The sequence below is a fragment of the Leuciscus leuciscus genome (genome assembly GCF_965113295.1).
Source record: "Leuciscus leuciscus genome assembly, chromosome: 19".
NCBI classification, from domain to species: Eukaryota; Metazoa; Chordata; class Actinopteri; order Cypriniformes; family Leuciscidae; genus Leuciscus; species Leuciscus leuciscus.
The window spans coordinates 16,720,540-16,740,855 of record NC_138743.1 but is presented as its reverse complement, the minus strand read 5'-3'; the positions used below and the strand labels follow the sequence as shown (position 1 = coordinate 16,740,855).

At 37.6% G+C, this 20,316-nt stretch overlaps 1 protein-coding gene across 4 annotated transcripts in view; it reads left to right on the top strand.

The window, feature by feature from the left end:
• Nucleotides 1-20,316, top strand: part of nrxn3b (neurexin 3b) — a 494,879-nt gene that overhangs the window by 108,893 nt on the left and 365,670 nt on the right. For 2 of the 4 annotated variants that reach the window (XM_082148443.1, XM_082148442.1), the window contains exons 5-7: nt 9,712-10,013; nt 14,982-15,005; nt 16,253-16,414. In XM_082148443.1, coding sequence (XP_082004569.1) covers nt 9,712-10,013; nt 14,982-15,005; nt 16,253-16,414 — 488 coding nt within the window. The remainder of the gene's footprint in view (nt 1-9,711; nt 10,014-14,981; nt 15,006-16,252; nt 16,415-20,316) is intronic. The other 2 variants (XM_082148445.1, XM_082148444.1) reach the window with 1 other exon arrangement.

Sequence of the window (20,316 nt, the reverse complement as noted above, 5' to 3'; positions counted from 1 at the left end):
TACAGCTAGATATGTACTGAATATAATATACAGATGGCTATTACTATAAACAGAATTTTTACAGATAGATATGTACTGAATATAATATACAGATGACTGTTACTATAAACAGAATTTTACAGATAGATATGTACTATGAATATATATACAGATGGGTGTTACTATAAACAGAATGTGAGCATAATATACAGATGGCTATTACTATAAACAGAATTTTACAAATAGATATATGTATAAGTTAGGCTAAAATGAGCAGTATAACAATGGATTTAAAGTAGTGCAAATAAAGTTTGGACAGAAGCTATCCGAGTGAAAGTGCAGTGGAAGTAATTGCATATTACAGTTAAAGTACGGTATTGCAAATGTATATGTAAACAGTCGGTACTGTAAATAAACAGTTGGCAGTGCAAATTGAGCATATTCCAGTCAAGGTAGTAGTGCAAGATGCATATGTAAACAGTTGTTTCTGTAATAACAGTCAGCAGTGCAAATGAACATTATAGTATTGCAAATAACAAAATAGAGGCAGGTGTGAGGAGGGAGAGGAGAGTCAATCAGTATATGAGGGGAGTGGGATGAATGAGGGTTAGAGTTTAATAAAGAGACAGCTCTGGGGAAAAAACTGTTATTTAGTCTGCTGGTCCTGGTCCGGAGGCACCTGAAACGCCTGCCGGAGGGCAGGAGAGAAAACAGTCTGTGGGCTGGGTGAGAGGAGTCCTTAAGGATGCTGCGAGCTCGATGCAGACAGCGTTTCCTCTGGATGTGCTCGATGGCAGGTAGTGGAGTCCCAGTGATGCGCTGGGCGGTTTTCACCACCCGCTGCAGTGGGTTTTAGATTGTGCTTGTTGCTCTTTTCTATGGAAGTTTGTTTCCGCCACAGAATAAAACATTTTATAAGATAATTTGCGACTTTTTATCCCAGAATTGTGTGTTATAAAGTCGCAATTGCACGTTATAATGTCAGAATTGCAAGAAATAAACTCGCAATTCTGACTTTTTTTTGCGATTGCGAGTTTATATCTCGCAATTCTGACTGTATATCTTGCAATTGTGACTTTATAACACGCAATTGTGACTTTATGACTCGGAATTCTGACTTTATAACATGCAATTGCGACTTTATATCATGCTATTCTGTCTTGATATCTCTCAAATGCATGTTATAAAGTCAGAATTGCGAGATGTAAGTTTATTTCTCGCAATTCCGACTTTATATCACACAATTCTGACTATACTTTTCCAATAATAAATAGGCAGTTTGGGCACTGAAGAAAAATAGAGAAGGACCATTAAAGTATCATAAAAGTGATATGACTTGTGCACAAAGTCTTCTGAAGCCACGTGATAGTTTTTTTTTTGTGAGAAACAGACTGAAATATCAATATTTTGGTCCTTCTATGCAACCATGCATTCCTGTACCTCAAACAGTATAGCATGTTTTGATTCCCAGAGAATGCATAAACTGATAAAATGTATACCTTGAATGTAATGTACGTTTATTTGGATACAATTCTGATTATTAAGTAGATTTAAAACTAGATTTAAAACTAAACCCTATGCTTCCTACACTTTGGCACCAATCACTGTTTGGGTAAAGTTATATTTTGATTTGAAGTTAATATGAACTAATGATGAATTGTTGAATTTTTATTAATGTAAAAAAAAGATTCCTTGCTCAATGAAAATGCATTGCTCATTGTTAGGAATTATTAACTAATGGTACCTTATTATAAAGTGAAACCAAACATTGATTTATAATTTTGGTAACACTTTACAATATGGTTCGTTAGTTAACATTAGTTAACTAATAATGAACTGCACTGATACTGCATTTATTAATCTTTGTTAATATTAATTTCAACATTTACTAATACTTTATTAAAATCTTGTTAACATTAGTTAATGCACTGTGAACTAACATGAACAAACACTGAACATGGATTAATATATGGATTAATAAAAACAGTAACAAATGTATTGCTCATGGTTAGTTCATGTTCGCTAATACATTAATGTTAAAGGTGCTCTTAGCGATGCTGGGTGATGTCACTTCTTGTTGACGTTCGAAGTATTGTCAAACAAAACGGAGGCTAGCTCGACCCTCCCTCCTCCTCATCCCGTCCCCTCCCCCTCCCTTCCGTGCTTCCTGAAACAGTCATGAACCATTTAGAAAAAAACAAACTGGATTTACCCACCTGTCCAGCAAAAACAGAGCCACCTGAATGTCGGATTGGAAGCCCTTCTGCCGGCGGAGTTCTTGCCACCTTCTGAACGCTTTTCCGATGTAAATTCGGGACTTCGTGTTCCTTCTCCTTTTCCCTATTCTTTGTTATTTGTTCATCGGAACGTCGTCTCTTTAGTCGTGTGTCGGCCATATCAAAATTCTCAAGAATATATAATTTTATCTTCATGCTTCTCTCTCCTCCACTCCCCACACACCCCCTTTCATTTGTACGCGCACTAACCCCCAACCCCCCACCCCCAAATCATTCTTGTCAGTTATTGGCTGGAACACTAGCCGCGTTTCCACTGTCGGGCCAGGGCCGGGCCAGGGCTTTAAACGGGCCGTGCCGGGCTGATAGCCTCGGGCTAATAGCACCAGGCCTGCGTTTCCACTGTCGTGCCAGAAGCTCCACAGCGCTTCACTAAAACACGCCCGTAACACGCCTCTCTGGAACAACGTCACACTAACCCATTCACCAACAAATGGAAGTTTTATCAGAAAACTAATCAGAAATCACTGGAAACAGCGTGAAAACAAACATGATAAAAGCGGCCGTTTGCTGGCATTTTTGTTGTTTACTTGAATATTTAAAACCCAAGCATCGATGTTTTACCACAGGTTTACAATAAAAAGTGATACATTGATCATAATGAATTAATTTATGTCAAAATTGCACATTAGTCACTCAGAAATAAATTACCGTTAGGTCTATTTCACAAAAGAAAGAGGACACACTTACTTCTTCAGTCGCGTCTGTTACTTTTTATCTGGTAGTTACAGGACATATTTACATCACATTTAGAAAGAATGATAATTTCTACAAATATATGCCACCAAAAATACGACCTGAGGAGCTTTAGCACTCTCTCGACTCCCATACAGATATTTTCAGTCAGAGAAACAGAGGAAGCTCCCGAAAAAAAAGTTGCTTTATTTTATGATAGTCCGGTATAAAGAGACGAGACGTAGGCTACTGACAGATAAAATAAAAACATGACTGTGATAGCCTTTATGATTGGTCTGATTTCTTCAAGCGTATGTTTTTTTACTATGCGTATCTTCAAGCATGAACGCGAGTTAAATTATTTTAAAAGTCTTTAATGCTGACAGAATCATCCGGCGCTGCCGTCTCCCGACTCAGGTGAACTCCGCCTCTGTTCGTAACCACTCCTCTAGCCCGAGCTGGCCCGCTCTGGCCCAAGGTATTCGACGGGCCAGAAATCCTGGCCGCTGGCCCCGAGTAAGCCCCGATCAAGCCCCGGAAGTGACAGTGGAAACGCGACTGGCCCTGGCACGCACTAGCACGGCCCGGCCCTGGCCCGACAGTGGAAACGCGGCTACTGTTTGTTATGTTTCGTGGCCAAGGCGGGGCCAGTTTGTTTTTATTGTCGTTTGTGGAGCCTGGGCTATCTACAGAGACCGCGTTTTTTTACAGTGTGTTCAGGGGACAGGCAGCTAGCGGATAGTGAGGAGATGTTTGCTGGATGTGACAAAAAAAATGTTGGCCTAAAAAACGTGTGACATCGCGTAGAGCACCTTTAACTAATGAAACTTATTGTAAAGTGTTACCATAATTTTTTCTAGCTACAGAACATCAGCCCGCTTTAATAGAGTATGTTATTTTAAATGCAGACCCCAAATGCCTCATATTCTTACACGAGCGAAACCCTCCACACAACACCAGAGATGTTACCAGTTTGTTTACGGTTGAATTTGACACAACAAATCACAGCCGGCATAATTTCTTCCTGCCTCTACACATCTTGTTTCCTATTAAGGCTGCATTAGCTGGCAGGTTGGTGTAGCGTCACCCTTGAGACCTGCCCACTCTCATTCACAGCACACCATTTCTGCCCATGAATGATTCTAAGCTCACTTTTCCGCTCCTGATTCATCAGCATGTAGGAGGCTTCCAGAATCGCTTCCCACTCTTAAGTTGTGCTCTGGCATTGTCGTGCAGAAATTAGCCTTCTATTTTTAGACTGATATCTGCAGTGTTTGCGTTGGAGGATGCTGGATGCAGTTTGGAGGCACGGTGGGGCACATTACACCGCTGGCTGCTGCCACTGCGGATTCTTCACGCCACATTACCCAAGCCAGTAGCAGGCCTGCTTCCTAGATGACTAAATCTGAAGCAGCATTACAGGTGTGAAAATAAACCTCTGACAGACTCAAAACGCATCCAGACAAAGAGCGCATGTAGCGTCTAGCTTCAAACGGTGACCCCTTTTTGGACGGAATGTGCATTTTGTACAGATTGCAAATAGATGTGTCTGTTGAAGCCACAAGATTTCAACTCGTGTTTAATAGCTGATTAACTACACTAACCATAATTCTAGTTGATGTTACCATGGAAACACAAGTGACAAACTCTCCCTACAGTCTCAAACTACTCACATACAGTGTTTGTATATACAGTATCTGTATATTTTGCAGTAAATGCATAACTGGTTCAAAAGTTTGGAATCGTTATGATTTTATGCTCACTAAGGCTGCCTTTTTAAAATCAAATATACATTTTAAAACATTACAATTTAAAATGTTTTCCATTTTAATATATTTTACATTTTAATTTATTCCTGTTTAAGGTTGTCACGGTACCAACATTTCTGTAGTTGGTGCCGATTCCAGTAAAATGTAGCGGTTCTCTGTACCAATTTCGGTACCTGATCAAAAACAGTTGAATTAAGTTCTTTGTATTTTTGGATATCACAGTCAACCATTGCAGTTTCTGATGTATTTGCACATTTAAGTGCGTTTGTCAATTCAGAAAATTTGCAGTGTACTTAGCAGCATGAAAAACTAAACTTTAGGCCTGTGACAAATACGAAAAGAAATCGGCCACCAGGGGGGCGTAAAGGATTGTATATCACACATACCCACAACATCATACCATATGGTAGAACTCCTCATTCTGAGCAACTTTGCCTCTAGGACCACTGCTGTCAATTGAATCGTCCGTAAAATTTTGATGATTATTTAAAAAGCCTACTTTTGTGAACTAGTCCTAGCTCAACCTGGATTTTAACTGTTAAAAATCGTTAAAATGCATATATTTCCTTAGTAAATTGGCTTTTTTTGCTGTAACTGGTATTTTCCATCTAGGTGGTTACAGGCTTGCTTAATAAAACATAAAATCTTTTAACACATGTGCTTAAAGGCCTTAAAGCGCTTGAACCCCGATAATTGCTCCTTGTTGCTATATTTTCATAAAGTTTTTGTTGCTTATTATTTTTTTGTGAAATACCTCCAGAGTCTGGAACCAAGGACGTTAAAAATGTAGTCACTGTTGCATTTTTGTGGAGATGTCAGAGGAACTCAATCACCTTATTTTTGGACTGGAATTTTTGACACTTTTTGTTAAGACAAAGGTGAGATTACTGCAAGAAGGAAGAACGGGAAATGTTGCAGGCCTCATTCAAACTTTCATGAGTCACTTAAGCTTCACAGCTTAAAAGCATGTGTGCTTTCCACTAGGCCGCAAATCAAATACTCAAGCAATTAATCTGGCCTCAATGTTTGAGGTTTATCAGGGTGAATGAGCTCTCCCTGGTGGTAGCAGGGTCATCCCTGTGCAAGGAATGGCTTTAGTGCTTCCAAGCCAAATGTCAGAGCTGACGCGGATCAGGGACATGTAAATGAGGTAGCTAATTGTCTCCATTGGATTTTAAAATCAAAGCTCGGTACACTGAGCTGCAAACGGAGCAATGGAGAAAATTAAACTTTCCCAGCGAGTGACAATCAATGTAAAATGAACAGAATGCAAAGCAAGCACTGTTTCTTTCTCTTCCACTTTAGCAGATCATTATTCTATTTCAAATGTTGTGGGAATGTGTTGTTCTGACCAGTGAGGAAATTCATCATTGATTTACTGCATCAATAAGCCGATTGCATTCATTAATTTCAACAGGTAATAAAGCTACTATTTGCTTTTCCACTCTGTACTGTAATATATTACCATGATTTTACAACAATTAACAGAATTTACTGAAAAAAGTGCTTTTATGTAAAATAATAGTGTTTATATTTTCGTTTGACGTCACTGTTGTAGTGATTAGTGTTCGTTTTTGCTGTGAACTAATTTACTTTTCATTTATTCCCAGCCAATGTTACAGAACACAATCTATTATTTAAAACATTTTCGATACATTATTCTGTTACAATTTGTTCTTTATATAAGGAACTGAGTTATTTGCAAATGAATGCATGAACGCACCAATGAGAAAAAGTCCAGTTACAGATTTCAGTACATTATTATATTGTCTTAAATTGCTTATCAATTTCAATGGTAAGCCATGATTCCCATGCAGTCTTAATGCACTCACCAGCACTTCAGCTGCATGTGGACGTGTCTCAATGGAAATAACTTGTGTAAGAGCTCTCAGAGTGAGTGACATCGGATCAGGCCCTCTGAAGATGACCCTGATAAGGCTGAGTTGAGATGTAACTGTGATACAGCATTGCTGGAGAGACTCTGTCCCTCCAAAAGACCCTGTGAGATCACATGAGATCAGACGTTAATAGAGACCGCTGTGGAAAAACAGAAAGTTACTGATACCTGTGTTGAGCCATCAAAGCTGTGGGAAATCTAACATCACCTTATGAGAATATTCAGAGTATTTAATTTAGCATCTCTGAGTGCAGTCTGAGCAAATATGAGATAATTAATTTCCCTTAAAGGTGGGGTATGTGATTTGCAAAACGGCCGGCAGATTTTGAAAATACACAACTCAGATGGTCCTACCTTCTTTCCTTTGACTCCACCCATTCAAAGAACATGGACATGGATGGGGGAGGGGGGGATGGTACGACCGTTTGATTGACGCACTTACTGTCCAATGATTCTAGGTGGTCTTGGAAATGATTGGCTGGAGTTTTTCGAGTCCTGCCCGTTCCACAGATGATTAAATTGCTTAATTTTTATTTCAGTGCTTCTAACTCAGTGGCTGTAAGTGGGTTAGGAATAGGATTTTAAGTGATTTTGAAAAAATGGCCAAAAAAGAGAATTACATACCCCACCTTTAACACCTCTGAATCAATATGTTATTGCTTTTAATATTTATTCTTTGCAACTTTGCATCTCCTGCATGCAGCAATAATTTAGTAAAAGTAATAATACCCTTTTTCCAAAATATTGGGAAAAAGAGAACCCAATTCAATAAGAACCTATGTATGCGCACACATCAGCAGACACATGTAATTGTAAATTGGATCCGTGCAGCTCTTAAAGTGACAGCAGTCTAATAAACGGCTGCTGTCTTTGTTTTAATGTTAATCAAATAATAATTGCCAAAGAAAAAAATCACTCACTGCTCTTGACTGATGACTCTTCTCTCAGATGCATGAGGAAAACGCATTGTCCCGATTCAGTATCTGCGGTCAGATGAGATGTTGTAAGATGTTGTCAATGAAATTATCGTAACTTATTATGAAATAAAAAGTCTCTCACCTAAAAAAAAAAATTACTTTCCTGTCCTGTCAGATGTTATTCTGTATTCGTAGCGCTCACTCTTCAATTGCATGCTCAAATGCGGCGGTATATCACTTCACTAAATAAACTAAGAGCATGCAACGTCGTAGTTACGTTGTAAATTAGTAAGTCATGAAATAAAAGTAAAGTACCAATACATCACATAACTGGTACGCCGTGTGTTAGCTGGGCCTGGGAAGGATTTGCATGAAGGTATGACGTTCATTCTATTCAGACACAGTTTCCATGTATAATTAACAGTTCATGTTAGTATAGTGGATTTATCATAGTAACCGTTGTTTCCATATCCCCAAAATGGCATGATTTTTTCACTTTGTTTTATTTTGTATATTAAATTACTGTGGTGGCTACCAACTAATTAACTAGCCTACTAATTTACACTAATTATGCAGCTGTCTATTTAATGTCATAAGTACTTATAAGTGTTAACTTTAAGTATCCCTTGTGAAACAATTGAATTTATAATGCACATTTTTCAGCATTACAAATAATCTTCATACTGCATTCATGTCACGGAAACCTAGGTTTTGCGATACATTGATTTTAACTAAGGTATACAGGTTTTCTTAGGCACAATACACATTTGTGGTGACATCCAATCTGAATTTAAAATGTATGATTTAATTGCTCCTTGAGGGTGATTTGTTAGGCGTTCATTGTATCATGGCTAAAAACCTCCTTCATAATAACCTTCTCTTGCCCTCTCCATCTCAGTTTTATCTTAAGCTTTCCATTTCTTTTTCCTTTTTCTCTCTCTGTCACTCCCACAACCCTCTCTTACTCCTCTGCTTTCTTCCCATCCTGTTTTCACTTGTTCTCTCTCCTCCTTTTCCTCTCTGTCCCTGCAATTTGCTCAGAGGGGAGCTGACAGTGAGTTCTGATACATCCTTTGGCAAGCTGAAATTCTAGGGGAAGAGAACAGTTAGCATGAAAGAAACAAGCCCTCGCAGATTTATGAAGACATTCGCCATTGTTCTTCCTTTACTGCATTGTAATTTGCAAATAGCAATGTCACGATACGGAAATAAGCCTCCTCTACCAAGAGGCACTAGGACTCGAATCATGAAAAAGCACTTGAGGACCCATCAGCAGGACATTTGGAGAACAGAATGTAGGGAATGTGATGTCTCTTAAAGGGTTACATCAAACACATCAATGCAGCACTCTGATTCCTTAATTCAGACAAGATGTGAGGTGAAAGCGAAGGGTTTTTGGTAGGGTTCGTCAACGCCAACGTTCATGGTCTGCTGCTTCACTTTAGCACTCTGACAAAGCTCCCACAATCCCACTCTACCTCAGAAAGACACTTCACGGAAATCTTGGTTTAACTCTGATAGAACTTTCTCAGAATTACCAATTGTAATGTTTAATACTACTGTAATCATTATTGTTTATTAGGAATTCACGATATACAGTATGTTATCAAGGTTGTCGTTATCGGCCTGATAAGAAAATTTGGCCGATATATTAAAGCCGATAAATAATGGATTATTTCCTTCAGCTGAGACACTTCAGATGCGCACTGTTCTCCATGATGGTTTTGAATTGCTTGAAATATGATTGGAATCACTTCAATAAAGGAAAATACAGTTAAGTGCAGCATGTGCAGCGCAAGTCTGTCATATAGGCTACATAAAATTATAATGAGAACATTATAATTGTGTGCTTGGGTCATGGCTGTTAATGATGAGACTTTTGTTTTTTAATCAGGCTCTCAAAAATTATATAAAAAATTTTATTTAGATTTATCGGCCAATATATCAGTTATCGACTTTCAAATATAAAGAATTATCGGTTATCGGCCAAAATGTTCATATCGGTGCATCCCTATTGTATATTATCGCATCTTTTAAGATAGTTTAGGTTTTTCTGAAAGACTAATTCGATGACCGTTCCACCTCCCGAAAAGACCAACATCCCTGTTAATTTGTTATGTGCCCAATCAACATTGAATTTTTAAAAACAAATAAATGTGTTATGTCTCTCTTGTTTTCAGCTCGGGAGGAGAATGTGGCGACGTTCCGCGGTTCGGAATACTTCTGCTATGACTTGTCTCAGAATCCCATCCAGAGTAGCAGTGATGAGATCACTCTGTCCTTCAAAACTTGGCAGCGCAATGGTCTCATCCTCCACACGGGCAAGTCGGCGGACTACGTGAACCTAGCGCTGAAGGACGGCGCCGTTTCGCTGGTCATCAACCTGGGCTCCGGGGCCTTCGAAGCGATCGTTGAGCCTGTCAACGGAAAGTTCAATGACAATGCCTGGCATGACATCAAAGTGACACGCAACCTGAGACAGGTAATCACGAGACCACGGCCGCTCTTGAGACTACTCACAGATAGCTGGAGAACTAGTTCATGATTTAGCTCACATCTATTTATGTAGCATTTGCTTTGAAATCGAATAATACTATTGAAACTACTCAATTAAGACATTGCATTGTAATTTATTAACTTGCTTTCTAATAATGGATGGGTATGTTCTTATTTTCTTCCTATGATTTCAAATCTTGAAGTCTTTTATCTCTGTTACTTGACGTGGTTTACCCTTAAGGGCTTCTGAAAATTCTAAACTTGACTTCAAATCCTTTCAGTCTATGCTCCGAAGCTCTACAAGTGTCAGCAAACCTTCAAACCTTTAGCTTAGATACTGTATCACCTTGAAACTCTGTAGGCAGTGGTCGACAGTTATTTTCAATACATTTACATATGGTACGCAGCTATAAATAGCTTTGCAGTGAATCCTTAATGCATTTATTCACTCAAGAGACTATGGGCCTCATTTATAAAGATGCACCTAATCATTTTAAATGTGAACATACAATAATTTAAATTTGAAATCAACTTTCAAAAAATAGCTTTTAGTTTTAGTTGCTTCATCCACCTGGTTAGGACAAAATTGTATACATGCTCATTCTCTTTATGCTATTCCCTTCTGCTAAATATTTGTCGTAATATTAGACAAAAATCGAATCTAAGCAGAATCAGAATACACATTGCATGTTAACATTATGACTAATGAAAAAATTGTAATTAAGGTATTAAATGTGCAAATATTAATCCCCAGAGGTCGCAGAGGTGTAAACCGGAAAAATTACGTCATTGACGGAATTGTATTAGCAGTGACGGAAAAATCTGAAAGCTGTCCATCATTTTGACAGATTACACTGAGGCTGATGTATTGTAACTTGTAACTGTAATTCTCACCCCTGTACACTTGGTGGCGAGTGCACTCTTGCTGGCTATAAAGTTAATGGTAAACAAATGAGTTACATTACATTGTTTACAAGCTGTTTTATTGAAGTCTTTCTGTGGTTGAAACCAGAGCCGATCAGCCCTATACGCACACTACGCAAAGTGCGTAGGGCCCCGCAAATTACTCAAGGCCCCGCCTCCCCCTCGTGTCAAAGCGCGTCAATCAATGTTTACTATATCGATGAGAAAATGAAGCGGAACTATCCTTCTGGTCACGAAAAGAGAGAGAAAAAAACACCATAAGAGTTCATTGCAGGAACAGTTATCAGGTAGACTTGTGTGCTCTCCTCTCAAAGTTTGATGTCAGCAAAGAACAGTAGGCTAAAGTTAAGTTGATGTGAGTTGATTTATTATGTTTAATAAACGACAAAGGACAACGGTGTTTGTTTATAAACTGCAGCTCGGAAAAGATAACCGCGTCGCGCGTTAACATGCGATCATATCATATGCACGTGCATGAAATGAAACGCACACTTTCCAGCAGAAACATCTGTTGTGAGTTGGGACCAGTACAATATGGGCGTGATGGCACTATTATAGTTTTAAAACAAGACGATGATTATCTAGTCGCTCAGTCAAGGTTTAGTTACAACTCTGCCCAAATGCAATATGGAAAGCAATGTATTGACATTGACTATTGATAGGCTCCATTGAATTTAAAATGTTGATTGGCTGGAGATTCTGGTCAATATGGATGCACATCCCTCAGTAAATAATAACCATCAAGAATCAAGAGTATCAAGAATTACTTTTATCATTTAAAACACAGTGACATGCTATGGCGCCATTTTAGCTTTTATTCATTCACAGGATAATTATGCATTTTTGATATCAATAATTAAATTTGTACTATTTAAAATGTGAATTCTTGATATTAAGAATTAACTTTTTACTTGTAACAATGTCTTCTGATATCAGGAATTACATTTTCACTATAGTTAAAGGAGGGATTGTAGTGGGAACACTGGGGTGTCAGGTGTGACTGTGTGGCAATGGCAAATGGTACATGGCTCACGGGTCAGGTATGAGGGCCCCTAAACAGAATTTTGCTTAGGGCCCCAGGGAGGTCAGGATCGGCTCTGGTTGAAACAGTGATTGAGCGATTACATGAGAGACATGATACGGATTTCGGTAAGTTGAACTGTATCTTTGAAAAAAAAATTCTGATGTTCATTTATGTTTATTTCATTCTGTAACGTAGCAGTAAAGAGGAAGGAATTGGTCGCGTTCACTCGCGTTCCTCTTTGCTTGAACTCTGCGCCACATTAAAGAGCGTCAAACCGGTATTTATTGTTTGAATTTTGTGATAAAATGGACACAGTTTGAAAGCTGAGACTTTTTTTCATATCAAAAGTAACAAAGCACAAAGCTTATTAGGATTTATTGGACAAACATTCATGATGAAACCTGAAAAGTGATGCACGGTCTGTACATAAATAAATAAATGCATAATCTTGCCTATATGCTTGTCCTGTAAGTTTGTGAATAAAAATGAAAATGTGAACAAAAACAAAGCCTATTAAATGGCTTATTATCATTAAAATTTGAAAGTTAAAATGACAGGTAATAACAGATTACGACGGAATTTGTACAATGTGGGACTCTAACGCGACCTCTGATAATACTAGAATTATTGTGTTAACATTTTATATTTTTAATAACTAAACATTGTTAATTTCCCTTTTTAAAATAAATAGCCTTTCTAACTCAGATTTGTTTCTGTATTGAAATCCATGGAATTTTCAATGGAATTGGATAGTATGTGGGTTTTATAAATGAAGCCCCTAGTGTTTCTCTTGTACATGAAGCCTTTGATAAATCAGCATCAGTAAGAGTGTTTGTATCTGCTGGCCAGCCGTATGTTCATGGATTCAGTGCGAGTCTTCAGTGAGATCATGCTTGATTTGTTTGGCTGACCTTAAACTTCACTGGCAGGTGAGGCAGATTTATATGGAGTGAAAATATGATGAGGGCTTGACAAGTAAGTGCTTTTTTTCATGTCACTACTTTGTTCAGACTGGTAAAAGATATAGTACATCCCTCATGTGATGTTTTCAGATGAGCGTATGAGCTGACAGACTGAAGGAGCTCTCTCTCTGTCTATATATATATTTCTCTCTCTCTCTCTCTCTCCTTCATGAGCGTCGCTGTTTTAAAGAATGGTGGGGACAGTTGAGGGGGGATGTACAGACATTCTGGGTTTATGTCTCAAAATTGTGCAGACTTAGGTCATGAATGATATTTAGATTATAGACTAATAATTTAATTAGGGGTTAAAAAGTTTCTGTCAGGGATACTCTTAGACTAAACCTTTAGAAAATACAGCTTGCTGGGGCTAGTAAATAAATGTACTTGATAATAGATTTTCATATCAGTATTCATAAAAAAGTGTCTATTTTTAAAATACCTTATTAAGAACCCAATCAATTGTACAAATTCATTTAAATATGTAAATATAAATATTCTATACTTATTATTCATAAAAACGAATTCACTATAACTATCTGTGAAATTCAAGAAATGTGCTGATACTACCACTGATTAAATTGGGCAGTTTATGAATCAGTCCATGTTAGGGGTGTAACAATATATCATGTCACAATATATCGCTATAAAAAAAATAGCAACAATATGTATCGTGGATAGTGACAATATTCCTGATAATGGAATCAGGGGGTTCTGATAATGCCAAATGTCTTATGTTACCAGTAAAAAGTGGCTTACATACAGTGCAAGCATATTCGTCTAAAATAGTTCTGGATTTTCAGCCATCATGAATATTTTTATTCTGGTGTCACTATTGTCCTGTGCATTGGGTTTCCAGCACCAAGTCCAAAGCCTATTCATTTACATACACAATGTAATATCAAATTTAGCATTTTAATCAACAGTTAATTTTTTGTTAACCTTTTATCATATGTCTTGGAGAATCGCAATAATATTGTATCGTGAGTTCAGTATTGTCATATGTATCGAATTGTGACATGAGGGTATCGTTACACCTCTAGTCCATGTTGTGTTAAGTATCTGTTTTCATTGTGTTTTTTTTTGTGTGAATTAATTTAGTAAATTAATTACAATTGGAAAAAGGTAATGTAACTACCTATTTCACAAAGTAAAGTAGACAAATAGACAAATAGAAAATTAAATATTAACAATAACATGATTAGAATTGTTTTTCACACAATCTCAATACCACACAGAGTTGCTGTGTTTTGAAGTTTGAGGGAGCAATCATTTTCCCAGATCACTTTGAGGACTACAGAATATTTATTTTGATAAAATGTATTTCTACTTCAGCTAGAGATTTTCATTTGTTTTCATTTTGTGTTGCGATTTCACTAGAAAGTACAGTGAGCCACAAAAAAAATTATCTTTTCTAAATCTACTAGCCGCTGATGAGATTTTTAAGGGCCGCTCACATCAGACAAATTCTTTTGTTCAGAGTTGCATTTTCAAAAGTTAAACTATTTGTAACATACCAACTTGAAAAGGTAACAATCATGATGTAATGCTCAAAAACCCTATGGCGCAATGGCGTGCAAGACTGTAGAGAGTCTTTTATCATGCTAAACGCATAACAGCTAAAGGAGCGCAAACCACCAGCATGCTTAAAGCTCTGCCACTGAAATATAGTCTATAATCTACCTAAATAATTGTCTAGTCGGTCCTTTGACGACTAGTCATATTGTCAACCATCGGGACCCATGTCTATTGGTCTATTGGTCACATGTCCCCACTATAAATAACACAAATAACAGCTCTCATTATACTCCTCCTCTTTTCTATCTTTCCCTTCCTGTTTCTCACATGTTGGGAAGAGAGTTTTTGAGACTAACAATATTCATTCATGGGATCATTTTTTATTACTAACCTGTTTCTAACCAAACTAATGTACTAACACCTTGAATCTTCATCATTAATTTATTTCTCTTTTAATTTCGTCCATTTATTAACAACCGTTTTGTTCACTATTGTTTTGATTTCCTTTCTTCCCCCTTCTTCCTGAAAGCACTCAGGCATTGGACACGCTATGGTAAACAAACTACATTGTCTGGTAGATATCATTCTTATTGTCCTTTTTTTGGTTTGCCGTGTGTCCCTCTCCCTTTCTTTCTTTTTTCTTTGAGTTTCATTCTAGACACTCTTTTCAAAAAATGAGGAAATGGGTTTGTATTACCAGGACTTTTCACATTTCCCCCCTTTACCCCCTCTCAAACTTCCCTCCCTTCTTTTACAGTTTTGTTGTTTTTGTTTGTTTTATTTATCAGGCTGGCTTTTACGTCCTCACGTTAACGTTACGTAGAGATTCACATCCTCACTGGGACTCTCACAGGAACTAGTAAAGTGTTTTTTTTCTCCACACACCAAGCCTCCACATTTTTTGCGAGGACTGTCGGCAATAACTGACAGAGGATTTCCATGAATGTCCAGAAGGGAAATTTCCACCCTGCAGAGCCTCCCAAAAATAAACGAACACTCAAGAGAAACCTAAGAACTCTGGGAACTCTGGCAGTTGATACGTCCAACACCAGTCATGGCATGTCCTCATCTCCACCGTCTCATTCAGCCTCATGTATCACCACAACTAACACTACATTCAGTTTATCACTCCACTTCCACCCAAGTCCCCTGCGTGTGTATTCTGCACGTTGTTTTCTGTGCAGTGTGTCTTGTTGCCTGGCTTTCCTGCTGCTTTTTTATTTAAAGTTCTGCATGGGTGCTTGCTAATTGGCTGTTGTAGCTTAGCTCCTCCCCCTTTCCACTGAACCAATGAATCATTTTTCATGTTTATTCAGTATGACCTCTTGAAAAAGGATAAAACATTTGATTTTCCCAGTGGTTAATGCCTTCCTTTAATGCATGCATTTTCAAGTTTCAATATGTGTCTGAATGTCTGTTTATGTGTATGATTGAACTTGTAATATAAAGTAGTTTACCCCCTCCTAAAAGTAAAACAAGTACAAATAATTTGTCCTTGGTTTTAACATTTACTAACCCTAATTAGTAATATTCCAAACCAGATAATAATTCATTTTCTTAACCCATCAAAAGATGAAGAAAATATTCATCAGCAATATTTTCTTTACCTGTCCCGTGAACCTATACTAAACTATCACCAATAAAGCTTAACCAGACCAATGGACCAGAGTGTTAGCAGTAAGCAGCCCGTAATGAGGGCAAATCCGAAAAAAAAAAAAGAAAGGTTATCGCTCAGGTTAAAAGGACATCTTCAAATTAGTTTCTAATTTGCTGTCTGTCTATATTGTCATCGTTTCACAGGTTACTATATCAGTGGATGGTATACTGACCACCACAGGATACACTCAGGAGGATTACACTATGCTGGGCTCAGATGATTTCTTCTATGTGGGGGGAAGCCCAAGTACCGCCGACCTGCCTGGATCTCCCGTCAGCAATAATTTCATGGGTTGCCTGAAAGAGGTGGGTCCTATAAGATGTGCATAATTGTGAGTGCACGCAGGAACACACACATGCACACTGTATAATTGGCATCACGAAAAAGCCTTTGGGAGGTTATTGCCCTTTAATTTGATTCAGAGACCCTAAAAAGTTTTTGAACACACAAGTAATGCTTACAAATGTTTGAAATAGATAAGAAAATATCAAAAATGGCATCTGCATGCAAATTATACTTTAGCAGAACTGACCTCACTTTTAAGCAACTGGTCTCAATGTGGTTTTAGTGAATGTCAGTTTTTGTCAAGTTCAAAAAGATGTCCTAACAGTGTAACCACAGGTAGTTCAACATATTAAAGTGGTCATATAATGCTATTTTAAAAGTTCATTATTTTTGTTATCAGGTGTAATAGAATAAAATATTATAGTGCTCTGATTGGCCATCTGACCCAGTGCATTGTGATTGGCCTAAAACCTCAAGCGTGTGTCAGAAATGTAACCCTTTCCATAATCGCAAGCTTCAGCTTCCAAAGCTTCTAAAGCAATTGTAAACACAGGTAATAATGTCGTCAGTATTACCGACGTATCAGTTCGAGCCGTAGTCAGATTCTGAAAGACAACTCTCTTATCTTTCAGATACTGTATATGTTATTGCGGTTTGTCTTCTTCACTGTTACAACTTTGTATCATGAAGTGGCAACTGTAAAATACAGTTTAAAAACATACTGAAGTGTATATTTCTAATTTATTTAGGTGTTTATTGCTGACGTTGTACTCTCCCAGGATCAGGAAGCTGTCCTCCATAAAATGTGCTGTACACAAGCTAACTTTTAGGTTTAACTGCTCAGGAACAATGTTATAAATGAATCTTAAAGGTGCAGTATGCGATTTTTCACCTTTTAATTTATTTATATAGCGCTTTTTACAATACAGCTCTAAACTGAGCTGGATGATGACATCACTGTTTTCTCCAGAGCGGCTGTATAGATTAACAAAATTACTAACTTTTTTACAACAAAAATGAACAATCACTGAACTTATTTAAGCTGGACTATGGCACTATTTTCTTCTAGATCTGCTGTAGGCAAGTCACATTTATTTATATTGCGCTTTTTACAATAGAGATTGTTTCAAAGCAGCTTTACAGAGATAACAGGAAAATAATGCAACAACGTTTGTTTCCAGAAGAAAATAGCATCACAGTCCAAAGTTTGTTCAGTGATGTCTCATTTTTGTTGTAAAGAAGTTATTATTTTAGTTAATTTATATATATATAGGCAGTTCTCCTCTGGCCAACGAACGAACAGTTTATGATTATGATTCAGGCAGCATTATAGGTCAGAAGTCAGATTGGATCGGAACAATCAGAATATTATCCAGTTCCATCTGGATTAAGATCGGAGTCATCCTGTCGGTATGGAGACGGGTTTGTTGAGGATCAGTGCTGATGGCTGTTGTGTCGATGAGAATAGGGGAGAGTCTAGTTGACACAATCTCTGCTGCCTGACACTTCAGCCGAAACATACTTTGTTGGGTGATTTTTCAAAATCATTGTTGAACACTGTTGATATTTGAAATCAACCCCCCAAAAAATTACTTTTCGATGCACTTTCATCAGCGTTTCTCAAAAAAACGCTTACTACACCTTTAACCACTGTCTCCTAATTTCATCCAATTTTGAAGGCCAAACAAATGGGTTTTGCTTTTACATCCACACACACAGCTTCTCCACGACATGGCAACAACACTACAATTTACTGAAGCCTCACCTTCTTTATTTGCGTATGCCTTTGGGCGGGCACTAGGCTAATATTACTAGCACGTGACGTAGACATCTCAGGAAGTAATATCGGAACTTCAATCGAGGTGTTTTCAGCAGGAGCCAGTGTTCTTTGTTAGACTGAATAAATCCCTCTGCAGATCTTATACATGCACAAACAGATGCATTTCACACTAAAGAGAAATGTTAAAAAGCACCATATGACCCCTTTAACTATGAACATGTTTCACTAACATTTGAGAACAAGAAAGTGTCCAAATACACAAGCTGTAATGTTTATGAAGAAAAATATGCCTATTTTGCCTATTGAACACTAGTGATTTTCAATATAACTGTGATGGAGTGAAGACGGACACAGTGGGTTCTGTAACAGAGTCAAGCGATCTATTATATATAAAAATTGAATATGAAAATGATATAGGTGATATGAGATATAGATGATATAGCAGATAATGATATTTTTAAATGTTTTTAACCCTTTTCAACTGCTAAATTGGCATGTGATCGTAAGAATGGTGCTCGGTGATGCTCAAACTGTGAGATACAATGCAGCAGACCACAGCTAGCTGTCTTACACATGTGTACATTGATCAAAATGAACAAATATCACAGATGGAATACAAGAACACTACCCTGGTAAACCAGAGTTCTCGCGAGAGCACAAGTTGAATTTGCTCAGCGAGTTACTCTGGTGTCGAGCCATGGAGCTCATTAAATATGCCCCTCGATCTGAGCTGCACCAATCACATCGGGTTATCTGATATAGGCGGGCCAGACGCGAGCTAAACAGATGACGACAGCGTGTGACGTCGAAGTCATCAGTAAACATTGCAAGATGCCTATGGATAAATAGCAGTGGTTTGAAACGGCTTTGGCCGCTACAATGAACGAGTTAGACTTGGCTTTTTCCCAAAAGAGGAACAAAAGACGGCGCTCGAATAGTTCCTTTGCAAGTAGGGTGTTTTTGCTGTTTTGCCGACCGGAAGAGTCTAATCTACCAGTTAGCTCCCCTGGTAGCTAAGCGTATGGGGTTTATTGTTGTGATTGGTCGTAGTGTTATCCAATTGCGTGCTGTGAGATTTTCAAATGCATGCTTGGTGCCGCCCCTCGAGCTGGCCGATTTTCATTGATCGACACCAGACCATTAATCTTTTAGATTTAGGTCTGGATTTCCAGGCTACAAGAACACTGGAATACACAAGAAAGGCTGGAATACACTACATGACGAGATGCATGACAAATGGAAACAAACAGTAGTTAATGCAGTGTCTCCTTGTTAGCTGCGAAAAAATAAGACACATTTGGATGCACCCTTGGGTCAGTAGATGCAGTGAGTAAGGTCTGTACAGAATACAACTGGAGGTTATTGGCATTACATTTGTGAACTAGAAGCAAAACATTCAGAGACTGTTCCCATCATACACTACACAGTTTTCTGTGAAATCTTTCAACTCTGACTGCTCAAACTCTGCCTTTCGGCAGTGCCAAGTTGACCAAGACTGCATATGGGTAAAGGGTAAAAATCTGGGTAAAGATCATGTAATGTATTACAGCATTAATAAGTCAACAGACTCACAAACTTGACATAAAAACGATTTCTTTCGACTGCAGGCAGGTTATTAAAACAAACTCATAACATTATTTAATGCAGTTGTAATTATCCAGTGTAAATTATTTAATTTGATTGGTAACAGCCTTATAGTTGTCACGGGTAGGTGGCTGTAATAAAGCGCACGATGAAGGAGAAACTCAAGGAGACTTTTAATATCTACACACCAAACAAGAGAAAATCTAAGATAATGTACTACCACATAACTCATAGCACTTAATGCAGGACCGGGAACAAGCTGAGACATATATGTATATATATATATATATATATATATATATATATATATACTGTATATATATCCCAAATGATATATATATATATCCCAAATGATATATATATATATCATCCCAAAGTCTTTTAAATCCATTCACTGATATGTCTTAATTTGGTTATTATATATTTATAAATCTCATCCAAAAGTATTTTAATATATATATTAAAATACTTTGGGGTGAGATTTATAAATATATAAAATATATATTATATATCTATATTTCAATTGATCTACTACATAGACTGATTCTCATTAGTTTG